The sequence below is a fragment of the Vigna radiata genome, chromosome 6, assembly GCF_000741045.1.
Source record: "Vigna radiata var. radiata cultivar VC1973A chromosome 6, Vradiata_ver6, whole genome shotgun sequence".
Taxonomy (NCBI): Eukaryota; Viridiplantae; Streptophyta; class Magnoliopsida; order Fabales; family Fabaceae; genus Vigna; species Vigna radiata.
Genome location: NC_028356.1, coordinates 34,406,364 through 34,421,092, shown reverse-complemented (window position 1 = coordinate 34,421,092; position 14,729 = coordinate 34,406,364). Strand labels below are relative to the sequence as shown.

The 14,729-nt window shown below is 32.9% G+C and overlaps 3 protein-coding genes and 1 non-coding gene across 4 annotated transcripts; 1 reads left to right on the top strand and 3 right to left on the bottom strand.

Moving 5' to 3' along the window:
• Positions 1-1,910: 1,910 nt before the first annotated feature.
• TRNAP-UGG lies at positions 1,911-1,982 on the bottom strand. Its single transcript has one exon. It is a non-coding gene; the product is annotated as a tRNA-Pro (tRNA).
• Positions 1,983-3,149: 1,167 nt separating this feature from the next.
• On the top strand, positions 3,150-5,033 carry LOC106765035 (LIM domain-containing protein WLIM1). Its single transcript, XM_014649523.2, has 5 exons — positions 3,150-3,480; positions 3,927-4,023; positions 4,113-4,153; positions 4,241-4,330; positions 4,498-5,033. The coding sequence occupies exons 1-5, from the start codon at positions 3,346-3,348 to the stop codon at positions 4,723-4,725; spliced, it is 591 nt and encodes a 196-aa protein (XP_014505009.1). The 5' UTR covers positions 3,150-3,345; the 3' UTR covers positions 4,726-5,033.
• A 479-nt stretch (positions 5,034-5,512) lies between these two features.
• On the bottom strand, positions 5,513-7,740 carry LOC106765034 (F-box protein At3g12350). Its single transcript, XM_014649522.2, has 2 exons — positions 6,760-7,740; positions 5,513-6,161 (listed from the first exon to the last, which is right to left on the bottom strand). The coding sequence occupies exons 1-2, from the start codon at positions 7,546-7,548 to the stop codon at positions 5,676-5,678; spliced, it is 1,275 nt and encodes a 424-aa protein (XP_014505008.1). The 5' UTR covers positions 7,549-7,740; the 3' UTR covers positions 5,513-5,675.
• A 937-nt stretch (positions 7,741-8,677) lies between these two features.
• Positions 8,678-11,320, bottom strand: LOC106763757 (exocyst complex component EXO70A1-like). Its single transcript, XM_014647916.2, has 2 exons — positions 10,219-11,320; positions 8,678-10,088 (listed from the first exon to the last, which is right to left on the bottom strand). Exons 1-2 carry the CDS (start codon positions 10,981-10,983, stop codon positions 8,790-8,792), a joined length of 2,064 nt encoding a protein of 687 aa, XP_014503402.1. The 5' UTR covers positions 10,984-11,320; the 3' UTR covers positions 8,678-8,789.
• Between the last annotated feature and the right edge of the window lie 3,409 nt (positions 11,321-14,729).

The following is a 14,729-nucleotide window of genomic DNA, read 5'->3' as shown; positions in this document are numbered from 1 at the left end:
ATATATATATATATATATATATATATATATATATATATATATATATATATATATATATATATATATATATATATATATAATATGGTTCTTCTCCTCTTATGCATTTATTTGCAATTGTTATATCTTGGTTGGTTACTTAAAAATCTAGTTTTTATGTAAATATTTAAGATCTTCAGCAAGTTATTTAATTTATAATATTGAGATAAACTCTTTTTTTTTTTCAAAGTAATAATAGTATTATTACCAATTTCAGTAAATTTGCTTAAACTTTTCTCTATTTAGTCCATATTTTAAGATTGCGATTATTTGTTTGTTCCAAAATTAAAACTACTTTTCTTCTTAATGTTTGAAACAAACTTGAATAATGGTAAATTGATATAGATATTATTTTGAGTGAATGGGTTGACTGTTCATTTTAAACCATTTTCACTTTTTTATTACATTTTTTGTTTGAGTTTTTGAGCCAATTGGGTATACATGCTAAATATACCATTATGCTTAAGTCAGTTCAGTGTTTGATTAGGTTATAATAAATGCGTTGCAAAATTTCAATAATAATATCTATTTATAAGTTTTTTTTAGTGAGTTATTTTATTAAGATTAGTATTTAACATGTATTTATAGCTTTTTCGATAAATTTTTATTATCATCCATTTAATCATAATTCAATTTTCTTAAACTTAATTATTATCTTGTTTAGTTAAATAATTAATTAAATCTAATCAACACCGAATAATTTTCAACCAACTTGAACTATCGATTTAGAAAATTTGATTTGTTCGATAAATATACAAATAAACAAAAAAATCATTATTCTACCTAGCTTCCTACACCTCCCCAAGTGGGACCTGTACCTCCCCATTAATTTAATTTATTTCAAAAATATTCTACACTTTCCCACTATTTTCTTTATTCCAAAAATACCCTACACCTCCCCACCATCCTTAACAATCTTTCTCTTTTTCTCTCTCTACATTAATGGAGCATTCATGTGGTTCAGATTTGAATTTGTAACATACTACAAAATATAAAATTCAGAGGAAACTTCAATATTAGTACTTCTACCATTTCCATCTTATAAAATTAAAAGTTAGATGCAAATACAAAATAATAAACATAATAATATTAATAGTAAATAATGATAATAAACATAATAATATTAATAGTAAATAATGATATATTATTATTATTATTATTATTATTATTATTATTATTATTATTATATACTAACTTTATAATGACGAAAGAACTAAATAAATTATAAATCTTTAACAAATAACTTTTTTTATATTTTAAGTATTTAATAATATTTTTATATTATTTATCTAATAAATTAAATATTTTATTCAAGTTATTTGAGTCAAACATGTCGGTGAGTTAAAACATAATATAATGTTAAAAATTATAGATATTATATGTAAAAAAAAAGATACATGTATATAAATATTTTTCTAAAAATTTAGAACAAAATTTTACCATTTATTAAGTAATTTGAAAAGAAAAAAATATATTCAACAACGAAAATAAGATTGAATCAAAATTATTTAAGAAAATATATTCAAATTTAAGTCATGCAAATGTTCCATTAATGAACCATGTAAATGCTCCATTAACGTAGAGAGAGAAAGAGAAAGATTGTTAAGGATAGTGGGGAGGTGTAGGGTATTTTTGGAATAAAAGAAAATAATGGAGAGGTGTAGAATATTTTTGAAATAAATTTAATTAATGGGGAGGTACAGGTCCCACTTGGGGAGGTGCAGGGAACAACACCCCTAACCTATTTAATTAGAACATCTCTTCCTAATCAATTAATTACATAGCATTAATTTCTTTCAACGAAGTAATTAATAACAATTAAAAATCACTTTCACCTAAATAAAAGCCCAAGTAATAGCAAAAAGCAAAACGTTGGGGCATTCCGAGAATCGAACTCGGGACCTCTCGCACCCAAAGCGAGAATCATACCACTAGACCAAATGCCCTGCTATATTGATATCTTAATTAGTCCATAATATCTAAATTAATGTACCTTTTTAAGAGATTGCAAAGTGAATTTTGTTTAAGAAGTGGGGGCAGGAATAGATTAATACAAGGTGTCACCATAATTGGAGTAGGAGGGTAGATCTCAATAACCACACCACCTACACTTGTACACAACCCATCATGGAACCTTTATGCAAATCTTCAAAGTTTCACATTTACTCACTTCTCAATGCTTCTTCATTCATGTAAATATAATATACAAAATCAACACTTTCACCCACCAAAATATTATATTTAAGGAGATTTACATCCACTTATCTATCTTGGTGCCTATGCAATCAATAATCACCTTAATGTTGAATTGCAAAAGATGCTTCCTTGGTTTGGTCTATCATACTACGTTGACACAAATGAAACGTCATCCATCCTTGTAACTCAAGAAATTATGTGTTACTGTTTCAGAAAAGTTGGTTTCAAGAAGCAAGCCAGCTGGATGTTGAATCATAAGGTGCTGGCAGCTGCAACTTTGAAGCCATGGGTCCCCACAATTACAAAGTGACTTTCTAATCAAATACACATTACAATGTCATAAGATTTTCTGGTTTCTCGGGAGACCTATTTTAATAACTAGTAACCAGTTAATGCACTTGTTTAGGACTTAATCAGAGACCTTATTTGGTATTTATGATTTGAGGACCAATGAAAACACTTTCTGTCATTAAAAATGTTATTTTTATTTGATATTTTTTATCAGGAAATATCAGAGAGGAATATTAAAAGGATGGTGGTGGATAATTTAAAATTATTGGTAACAGATTGGAAAGTGGTTTGGAGGACTTTGAAGCAAAAGGGCCAATGAATTCTTGCTGGTAGGCTCATGCTGTGCAGCTTTCTCTTACATCAAGTGAATGTCCATGTGCCAAAGTGCGTCGGCTAAATTTGTTAATGATGTTAACAACAATTAGAGAAATGGTGCATAAGGTTTTGGTAACAAACAAAAATCACAGTTATTAGTAAACAGTTGAGTGTACAATCATGTCAGTACATATGTTAGACTTAAATGTTTTTCTTAGTTTTTACGCATTTATATTTACAGTTGAAGACAGTGTTGGAACATTAAAATATACGAGAGAAAAGTGTGGTTAGGTGCTTGACATTTGATTAAAATGATTGTCAGTGACATTATAATTGTTTGGAAGTTTGCTTTAGTCTCCGCAATTTTCTGCTTGCTTCTTACCTTTTTTTCCTTGTCTCCTCTTCAATCTTCATTCTTCTGTTCTTCTCCTTCGTGACAAACCAAGACCAATAACACACGCGCAGAGATCGTAGCCTGTGTTGGTGAGGTGAGAAGATAAAGAAATAATGGCATTTGCAGGAACAACCCAGAAGTGTATGGCTTGTGACAAAACTGTTTATCTGGTTGACAAGCTGACTGCAGATAACCGAGTGTTCCACAAAGCTTGCTTCAGATGCCACCACTGCAAAGGAACCCTCAAGGTCTCTCTCTCTGCCCCTCTTGACAATTTTCGTTGATTATATAGTGCATGTCTGTTTTCAAAGCAACACAAAAACAACTTATAGTTGCTTTCCAGATCCTTGTTTGTTGATGATCATCAACGTGTTACCAAACATACAGAGTCTTGTTCAGGTTTCTGGTTTTGGATCTGATGTAAATGTAAATGTGCTGGAATGCAAAGTGGAACCAATCTTAGCCTTTCCTTTAACTAAGCACTTTCCTCTCAGGAATATTGTATTTCTTTGCCTCAAAACTTGCCAGGATTGCATGATACTATTGTTTTAGAAGACTGACAAATAATATAGGAACCTTTGCTCTTTTGGTGTATTAAGGCATGATAGCACATTGCAGTTTTCGTAAAAAGAAGTTTGCTAGTTGTCAACACTGTGATTTGGATTACGACACTAACAAATTAGTGTATCTGCAGCTTAGCAACTACAACTCTTTTGAGGGAGTTCTTTACTGCAGGCCACACTTTGATCAACTGTTCAAAAGAACTGGGAGCCTTGACAAAAGCTTTGAAGGTAACAAGGGATCAAGAATCTAATTATTTAATATCACACTGTGCTTTTCTTCTTAGTTACTCAAACTCCACTTCCTTTTGCTTAACTAGGAACACCAAAAATTGCCAAGCCAGAGAAAAATTTGGAGGAGGTAATAAATCTTAAGTCTAGGTACTTACAATGCACAATAGAAATAAGTTTTTCAGCATTTGTGTAACTTTTCATATGTTTTAATTAGAAACCTGGAGCAGCCAAAGTCTCAAGTATGTTTGGTGGAACAAGGGATAAATGTGCTGGTTGTCAGAAAACAGTGTATCCCACTGAGAAGGTAACAATCAACTATAATGTTTGTCAGCTAATGCAAGTTATAAGGCCGCCAGAGCATCTATCGTTGGCACACAATTCACCTTCCTTGTCTAATATAAAACCTTGATGTTGAGTAATGAGTTCAGAACTACTTGTTCTGCTTATGGAATCAATATTTTGATGATGTAGGTTACTGTCAATGGAACACCTTACCATAAGAGCTGTTTCAAATGCTGCCATGGAGGGTGTGTTATCAGTCCTTCAAATTACATAGCACACGAGGGAAAACTCTACTGCAAACACCATCATATCCAATTGATCAAGGAGAAGGGAAATTTAAGCCAACTCGAAGGTGATCACGAGAAGAGTGAAAATAATGGGAAAACCAACGGTGAAGAAGTTGCTGCGGAGGCATGATGAAAGATTCTTGAATCTCAGAACTTTTGTTTTTTCAAGTTCCACATTTGTGCACCACTTGTTTCTGCGTCTCTCATCTTTTACCATTACTTTCAGTCCGGGAAGCTCATTACCCGTGACAAATATGGTATTCAATTTTCGTTAGTTGAAGTGTGCGAATCTTAATCATATGTTTTTGGTTGTTGTGAGCGTTTGATTCAGAATGTGATTCAGAAGTACATGTTACTGCACTTCTTGAAACTCTCATGCACTTCCAATTGATATTGATATTATATATACATGAGTTACAATACACAAATTTGGTTTTCCATTATCCATCTACACAGCTTCCTGCCCATTTATTGCACAGAATTCCATTCCCTCTCAAAGGAACAATGAAGAATTCTCCCTCTGAATCCATATATAATGATATATGACGGTTGCGAAATAAAATCTTATTTTCGGATTTTTAAGCATTCTCGTGAAAAGCCACATTCTTTCAGTATAACTGAAACCAAAGAAATAGAAAACAACCAAATGAGTTTCAGTAGTCTAGATAAAAGGTAAGGGGCAATAGTAAAATAGAATAAACCTACATATTTTCTGACTGCATGTTAGAGTGTTCTGCTCATATCATTATTTCAGTCTGCATCAAGTAAAATATATTTTAGACTTTGCAGTTTAAACGTGAGGGATATCAGCTAAAGAAGCAGGAGTCCTGATGTTATTGTAGAAACGAAATATTTGAGCAAATAAAACGTAATGCAATAACCTCAGTATTTGTTTAAACTGATGAGGAAAGACGAAATGGAGAAGAATAGAATCAATAGGAATTTGTTGTCTACATTCGGATCAATTAAAGTATGATGTAATGAAATGAAACATTGTGATGATATCCATAATATTGATATCCCATCCTATTCAATACACTATGTCACAAAGTTTAGGTGTACAGAGAGCAAGAGGGGAAATCAATTAGCAGGAGCTTTTACAGTATCGACAATGAAACCATTATGTACAATAGGTTTCATGTGTACAATCAAATTATCGGAAAGGAATCCAAATCCAAAAGTACCATCCTGGTACTGCCAAATCCTTCCCTCTACACTTTTTGGATTTCCGGTTGGAATACCTAAATCATAATTTGACCTAATGTGAAGAATTCTATTTACCACATTTTCTGATATCCGAACCTCCTGAATCCCATTCATCACTTCATCATCTAACAAAAGGAATTGCTCAAGTGTTTCATTGACTGGTTGAAGTGGTCTAACATGAACACGACCAGCGTACAATGATTCTTCCTCAGGAGGAAAGGGAGATTCCAAAAATGTAGCATTTGATACCCAGAAAAATGGGGCATATTTTGGATGATCTCCAATCCGACGGCAAGAGATGCCTCCAATATCATCATATCCAACCAAATAAAATGCCAGACTCCTGTCGTTACAAATTCCCTGCAATAACCACAATAAAAGATTAAATGAACCATCACCAAATTATATGAAAATCTCTACTCTCACTCACTCATCTTCATAATCCTCATATATCTAAAAAAACCAAAAATCTTAAAGTATACACGGGTCTCTCAACAAGCAAGCAACATAGACAAACGACAGCTATTTTATATTGAAATGAACTCAATAATAGATGCACAAGATCATCAGTCCAAATCCACACTTGTCATCCTTGTCTAATTAAGAACCCACAAAGATCAAATTGACCCATCTCTCTCAACATCTAGTTACTTCTCAATTTCCACTACAACAATCAAGTTTCTAAATTGAAGTTGTGTTTTCACCGAAATCCTTGACATTGCGGACAAATGTGGCCATATCTGCGGTCGCAGAGAGCCCCAAAACCGTTGAAATTGCAATTCCAATTGATCATGACTATTTCGACTATTCATTTCAACATTCAACAGATTGATTATCATGACTCAAAAAGCCATCACATGAAATCGTGTACTTTAATCCTAAAACAAGCAAATAATATCAATCATCAAATGACATGAATAATAGCAGACTACTGACAATCATGAGAGTAAAGAATCACCTTCCAGAGGCCCTGTAAGGGTCTCTCCGGCGTGGGCGAGCAATTCACAATCTTGACAAAATGCTGAGATTCCCACTTCCGTCTGGCGAGCCTCTCCTTCTCCCTGCGGCGCTGTCTCCGGGATCGGTCCCCACCGGGACTCCGCCGATTAGCGAAATGCTGGTAAATCTCCGCCTTCAGTTTCTCCGGCGGCGATCCGCTCTCTACAACCTCATCTCCGCAATCATCACTGATAAAACTCTTAAACTGCTTCTCCTCCACAACAAAGTGTGTCTTTCCCATGAAACTAACATCCACAGCAATCAATTCGCTCTGAATCCCACGTTCCACATCGGGCTTTCCATCAGGATCGAGAAAAGTGACGACGTCCCCCTCCTCCGAGAGACTCATCCAGAGAAAAGGCGTTTTGGTGACTCCATAGGCAAGCGATTCGGAAGGAGAAACCCTAGAAGCCGAGATAAACGAAGGACCCCATTCGAAGAAAAGCAACAAAGGGTTTAATCCGCTTCGGCGCCAGAAACCGAGGAAATTCTCCCAGTGGTGGAGGGTATTGTAGAGGTGCCTGTAGCAAATTGTGCCCTTGGCGTTGCCCCATTGCGTGATGCGAGTCTTGGAACCCCACCTGCGCTGGCACACACTGAACCACAGCTTAGAGTCACGGCCGCAGAGGGAACCCAATTGCTTGGAGGTGCAGGCCAGGGTGGCGATTTCCGATGGGGCAAGGAAGGAGAGGATGCACACCTGAATGTCCTCCGGAAAATCGCTGAAAGAGTTTTTTTGATTCGCCATTTTCTTGTTTTTCTTCAGAGTAAATAGAATCGAGTTAAAGAAGAAGAGTGACGTAGTGGAGATAGATATAAGCTATGGAGTTTGGTAGATTCTTTAACGCAATGGAATCATTCCTTCCACCTCCATTACTGTGTTTTCTTAGGGAAACATCGTGAGTACCGGTAAAACGACAACCACAAGCGTCACGCATCTAATAACATGCCTGCGTTTTGTTTTTGTTTTTCTTTCTTTTTAATATTTTAGTTTACATAATTTTGAACAGACCAGGTTCAAAACAAATTAATAAATATATGTCAAAATTAAAACTTGTAGTGTTTCTACCTATAGGGATCAAGGGTCAAAGTTTTTAAACAATTGGGAAATTAGGTTACGAAATTATGAAAATTGTATAATTTTTTATAAAAAATCAAAGTTTGACAAGTTTTCAAAAGAGAAAACTCCTGTTTATTTAAATCAAATTTGGTAGATTTGATTTGAATTTTTATGAAAATAAAAAAGTTATTTCATGTAACAAAAAAATCACATATTTAAATTCATTTAATAGATATTATAAAAATAAAGTAGTTAAAAAAATTAAATTTTTTAAAAAAATATTAAATAAATTTAAAAATTTACATGTAAAAATATCATTTATTATTATATTAATATTAAAAATGATATTTGAATATATAAATTTTTATATTTATTTGATATTATAATTTTTTTACCTTTTATTATTTTTTTAAAAACAATAAAAATTATTTTTTAATAACAATTTTATTCATATAATATGTCAAATAAATATCAAGTGTTACTTTTTCATTATTCTTAACAAAATTAAAAATCAAATCTAATGTAATCATTTCCACCTGTGTCAACATATTCCAATTTATTTAATTTTGTAGTTTTTTAAAAAATCACATCAATTTTATAATTTTAGCAAATTACTTTACATTTATGAAAAAAACCCTAAAAGTTAAAAATATCACTAGTTATATGAAAAGTAAATAAGTAATTCAAAATTCATTCCTTTAACTTTGAAATTTACTAATTGTTGAAAAGAAGTTGTGTACAAGTTAACTACTAATTGTATGACTAGTCAACACTAGTTACATAGAATTTATCCTAAACATTTGATTGGTTCCAAATTCCAAAACAAGGAATGATATTCATCACTCCATATCATACAACACAGTAGCATGAATTGAATTCTGTTGTTGTGCTGAAGAAGCTGAATTGCAGTGTGAAATGTGAATGAATTCTCAAACATCCCTTACAACAATATCCCTCTCCAAAGACCCAGAAGTAGAAGCCTTCCTCCTCAACCTTCCTCCATCAAAAGCCTTCACCACCAACCCTTTCACCCTCTCAACACTAGGGTACCCTTTCTTATTCAAAAACTCTGAATAACATTCCAAAAACTCTGCATATGCAGGCACCACAAGCCTCACTGTAGCCTCTCTCATCTGCTCCTTTAAATCAACATCAGGTATACTATACACCCCTCTTGCATGTCTCTCACAAACCTCGTTCAAACCCTTGAAGAAAGCATCAACCTTTTCACTCACCACTCTTCCCACACTCCCCTTTCCTTCCTCCCTCACATCCTCACCATCCAAAACCTTCACCAAAGCCCCCCATGCTTGCTTCTGATACAAGTAAGCGCATTCCTCCGCCACAGCCTTGTATTCCTCCTTCATACACTTCTCACCCAACACCTCACTAAGCTGCGTGTTCTTCGTCCTCATGTATATGTACCAATAAGTGTTCATCGTGAACACATGCACCAACACCTTGTCCCTACAACACACTCTCTTCGACTCTACGTTCCTCTGAAGCGCCTCCATCACGTTGGAAATCGCATGCTTCAACAAACCCTCGTCCGTTAACGTCTCCTTGCCACTTGTTTCAATACTACTACTACCATCTTTGCCTCTCCACGTTTGTTGTGTTCGGAGAACCTTGATCATGGATGTTTTGTAATTGACCGCCGTTAGGTATTTGAGGTAGTTGATGGCGTAACGTACCAGCTTCGGAACGGAACCGTCTTGCGGAGGGGGGAGACCGTCGATGTTGCCTTCTATTTGGAGTCCGAATTCCCAGAAGACTTTGCTCGAAGCATCGATGATGAGCTTCTCCAACTCACGGAACCGCGTGCATATGTCTGCGCCAGGTTCTCCTTCGAAGATTTGTGATATATGGGGTTTGAGTTTTTCTAGGGATTCAAACATGTCCAATAGTTTGAAGAGCTTCTGGGGCTCTTTGCTGCTTCGGGCCACGCCTTCTCCGAAGCGGAAGAACACGGCCATGATCTTGTCGGAGATTTTGATGAAGCATTCTGGCCAAACTAGACCCTCCATGAAATCGCCCAGGACTCTCTCGCATAGTTTCTTTTCTGAAAACAGCACCTTCTTGACTGCCACTTCGAAGTGTTGAATCCAAAGGGTTATGGCTGTTTCTAAGGTTTCCCACTCCATTTCGTCGATTCCTTCTGGTGTGTATGTTCGAAGGTAATCAGGATTTAGCTTCATCAGTGCCTTCGCAGCTCTTCTGTATCTCGCCTGTTCAATCATGTTGAACAAAAAACTTAGAGGAAGACAACAAGAAAAGAATAATTTTTAACTCGCACAATTCAAGAACACGGTCATTAATATTATTGTTGATGTGATGAGATGAAGGTTGAAGACGTACCTTGAGGTATATATCAATGCAAATGTCCATGCAATCATTGGCAGCAAGGGTGGTTGAAATTCTTCTGAGGGTTTCAACCTCCATCTCCGACCCCAATTCCCTTTCTTCGCCACCATGCTGGTGCAACAAATCCTTCATGTTCCGGTGCTTCATCCTCAGCAGCAGCTCCTCAAACTCATCCTGCACATGGAGCAACGCCTGATCCAACAACCCCTCAAACCTCATCTCATCCACCTCTCTCTCATACAGCACCTTCAGCGTCACCAACGCATCCTTCAGCCTCATGTCCCTGTCCTGATCCGCAGCCTTTGTCCTGCTCACAAATTCCACCACCTCCTGCAGCCTCTGAACCACCATCTCCACCTCCTCGCATATGTTCTCTATCCCTTCCTTCACTTCTTCCACGCACGCCACGTATTCCACCAGCTTCTCCAACCTCCTCTGCTGCGACTTCTCCGACGACAGCTCGGCCGAGAAGGTGACGAGCTTGGCCTGGAGACCCTCCGTGCGCTTGAACGTGTTGAGGAGTTCCACCGCCGGGGAAACCGCTCTGGTGATCCTGGCGTCAAGGGCTTTTCTGGACATGGTTAGGGACTGCAAAGGGAGGATTCTTCTGGAGGCGGTCGAGAGAGATTGGTGGTAGAGAGAAAACCTTTTCTCAGTTTCTTTGATATCGTGTTGTGCCTCCGATGAGGCTTGGAGGAGGGTTTTGAGGTCGGAGCGTGCTGAGTGGAGTTTGAGGAGTGTCGGGTCCTTGGATGCCATTGTTGCGGGGCATTGGTTGGAGGGTGAAGATGGATGAGTGAATGAATATATGAAGAAGAGGAATTGTTGGAGGCAGAAGAAGACGAGGTCGAAAGGGAAGGCATGAATCGATGCGAACAAGGAGACATATGGCGTTAGATTGTGAGAAACAAAGAACACGACAACTGGATACCTTAGAATATGCAAAGCCGGTGTTCCTGTTCCCTCTTTGCATCAAACACTATCACTTTATTTTGTAGGATATGCTGATCATACTCATAATTAATTATTAATTATTAATATTATTATTATTCTTCCCGCTGTCATTGATGCTCCTAATGGACCTCATCCTCTCTAATACTATCACTAACTTTTCATTTTTCTTTCTACTTTTTAATCTTTTCACTATTTCTTTTTCTTCTTCCAGTATTCTTGCTGTCTTTTTGCTGTTATTATGCATGTATAACTTTTAATGAATTCAATCATTACAGCTTCTTTCTATTGTAAATGTTAAATCATCATTATAAATTATCATACTTATACTTGATTTTATCGAAGAAGAGTATTAGAAAAAACAAATACTTTCTAATATATAATTCAAATTTATTGAAAGGGTCAATTTTATCCTGAGAGTAAAGCGTTCTCATTTTAATATCTGGAAGTAGAAAACTAAAAGCAATCTTAAATTAAAACCAAAATATCTTAATCTGGTCCTATTATTAAAATTCATATGACAAATTTAACATTTATTATATGCATTGTTCATTAATTAGTTTACGTGCTGTATGTGAATATCACATATGATAATTTAGTCAAATAAATCAAAGTGAACGTTTTTATATACTTTTTTTTTTTCAATTTAATTACTTATTCCCGCATGTAATATTTTTGCTGGTACTAAGTAATACATTTGACATTAATTATTAGCGGAAAAAAAAAGACATGAAACATCTTACCTCGTTTATGTTTTTTATTTTTCACATTTCTACATTCATTTCTCATACACTTATTTTGACTTTCGTTTCATTTCTAATTCGTTATTTAAAGTTTGATTCTAGAGTCCCGAAGAATGTTAAATCTTAACTTCTAGTTTCAATTGAGATTTTTTTTTTTTTTTTACATTATGGTTATTTTGACTAAGTATTTTAAAAAACGAATGAGATTATATTATATGTTACAATGAGTATATTTTTGTTTAACAAAAAGTTAAAATGTAAACATATTAAAATTGTATGTTATGTGTATAACTAAAATTTACACATTATGTATTTGATGACATAATTATTGAATCAATTTTTAAATAATAACATAGAGTAATTATTAACTAAATCCAAAACATCACTTATAAGATTCTACAAGATTTCAAATGAAATTTTATATCTAACTGGAATTGTTAACTTCATATATTATATAATGTGTGCTTTAAAAGCTACCTCAAAATTATATATTCGATATTGTGAATATTTAAATTTTAAATGATAAACTTAGTATGAATCACGTAAAAGTTAACATCAACAATAAAGTATGTGAAAGGATTAAATTATATAAAAAAAATAAATAAAAGGTGATATATTTATTAATGATTTATATGCATTTGAAAATTGGAAATAAAACAACCTACTGCAAAACTTTGATTTTCCTCTCTAATATGATATTAATAAATCAATGATAGATACATATAATTTTGTAAATATATTGATATCATATTCTATATGGATTGTCTTTCGAATTAATATAGTATCTACTTTCTACAATTTAACTTTTTATTGGGTTGATTATATTTAAATTCAAGTAATTTCACCTCTTAAAAGTGTTTTATCTTTTTTTTTCCTTTATCACTTGCTTGTCTATTATTTTACTCTTTAACCAAAATGACAAATGCATTTGCATCCAAAATCTTACAGTGTGATATTCTTACAATTTGATTTTTCATTAACAAACTAGACACTTTGAAACTTACTATTGTCTTGTATGGAAAAAAAAAGAGAGAGACAAAAGTTGGTATATTTTACCTTGTTTATTCCATCTTCTACTCGATTAGCAATATAACAAATTTTAGAAGAAATTTTTGTTTAAGTTAAAATTAATTTATATGATTTAATTGTTTTATTATTTCTTATAATCATGAAAATATAATTTGACACAATAATTTTTTACATTCATTTGATATTACTCTTTTTTAATTTTTATTACTTTTTTAAATATAAAAGTTTGCTCTAAGTTTATTCTTTTAAGTAATAGTAGGGTAAAACACATTTACATTCATTAGATACACATTACAACTATAAAATAGTTATACAAGAGTAAACTTTTATAGTTTTTTAAAAAAGAAATAAATAAATATGAAAAAAAATGATAGTATCAAATGAATATAAAAAATATGCATGTATCAAAATATCATCTGTTTCTTTAGAATAATGGCAAGATGACACACATTTACATTCATTTGACATACGTAACAAGAGTAAAATGTCATAGAAAAATGAACTTTTGTAGTTTTTTAAAAAAATAAAGTAAAAAAATAAGAAAAGTAGTGTCAAATGAATGTAAAAAAATTATATGTGTCAAATTATCATTTTCTGTTTTTTTATCACCATTACTCTTTCAGAAAAATGATTTTTTGGCACACCTAAATTTTTTACATTTATTTGACACTATCTTTATTTACTTTTTACTCTCTTCTTTTTTGAAAAATTACAAAATTTTATACTTTTTGGACCATTTTACCCTTGTATTATGTGTCAAATGAATATAAAAGTGTGTAATGGTATTATTACTCTTTCACTTTTGTCATGTATGTCACAAAACGTAAATGTGTCATTATTCTTTGTTTAATAATGGATGTGCCAGCGGATTGTAATGCCCCCACCATGCATCAAAACAAGGCTAAGCCTTGGGAAGAATTGAAAACAATTCTGTGTTCTGCTTTGAACTTTTGGAAGCATGCATATGTACTAACATCACTACTATATAGTAACAGTGTTATATATATATATATATATATATATATATATATATATATATATATATATATATATATGTATGATCTCTTCAAAGCTTCAAATTTTATTTTATTGCCAGATTCTAAACTTTAGCACTTGGAACTATTATGCATATATGGCTGGCAATACTAGGATCATCATCATCATAAATTTTTCTTTCTGAATGTTGTTCATTATAAGCACGAATTGCATTTTCAAGTGTTTTTTTATGTGTTTCAACATAAAATTAATAAATTATAATTAATATATATAATTATTTGTATGAAAATAACATTAACTTCTCATTATTTGCATAAGATTGACTTAATTATGAAATATTAGATTAGTTTGAGTTCAGTGTTGTTTACATTTAATTTTATTATAGATGTACACGCACATAAATAATGACATATTTTGTCTATCAAGGGATTCAGATTTTAATAAAGGTTTATTTTTTAAATTACCTTAAATTTGAGTTCATCTAACTTATGTTTTAGTGTTTTATTTATAGATAACAAAGAGTCAAATTTTTGGATATAATTTAAAAAGAAAATAAAGGATAATGAGTAAAGGATGAAAAAGAGAACATATGAAGCTATATTATTAAGAATCATGTACTATATTTAATATTCTACTTATTAGATAATTAACATGTTGGGATTTTAATTAATTAGATCCACTGCAACATTATTTCAATGTTAGAGTTCAAATTACATTATTAAAATAACTATTATGAAGTCATTATAAGGAAACCTTTCAAAGTTAAAAAGTTAAAAGATAATATAT

What these genes read in the sequence shown, in the direction of transcription:
- LOC106765035 (XM_014649523.2), top strand. Translation starts at nt 3,346, where the DNA reads ATGGCATTTGCAGGAACAACCCAGAAGTGTATGGCTTGTGACAAAACT. An exon ending in CCTTGACAAAAGCTTTGAAG is followed by an intron (nt 4,024 to 4,112) that starts GTAACAAGGGAT and finishes TTGCTTAACTAG; the next exon opens with GAACACCAAAAATTGCCAAG. An exon ending in CAGAGAAAAATTTGGAGGAG is followed by an intron (nt 4,154 to 4,240) that starts GTAATAAATCTT and finishes TGTTTTAATTAG; the next exon opens with AAACCTGGAGCAGCCAAAGT.
- LOC106765034 (XM_014649522.2), bottom strand. Translation starts at nt 7,548, where the DNA reads ATGGCGAATCAAAAAAACTCTTTCAGCGATTTTCCGGAGGACATTCAG. An exon ending in CCTTACAGGGCCTCTGGAAG is followed by an intron (nt 6,162 to 6,759) that starts GTGATTCTTTAC and finishes TGGTTATTGCAG; the next exon opens with GGAATTTGTAACGACAGGAG.
- LOC106763757 (XM_014647916.2), bottom strand. Translation starts at nt 10,983, where the DNA reads ATGGCATCCAAGGACCCGACACTCCTCAAACTCCACTCAGCACGCTCC. An exon ending in GCATTGATATATACCTCAAG is followed by an intron (nt 10,089 to 10,218) that starts GTACGTCTTCAA and finishes ATGATTGAACAG; the next exon opens with GCGAGATACAGAAGAGCTGC.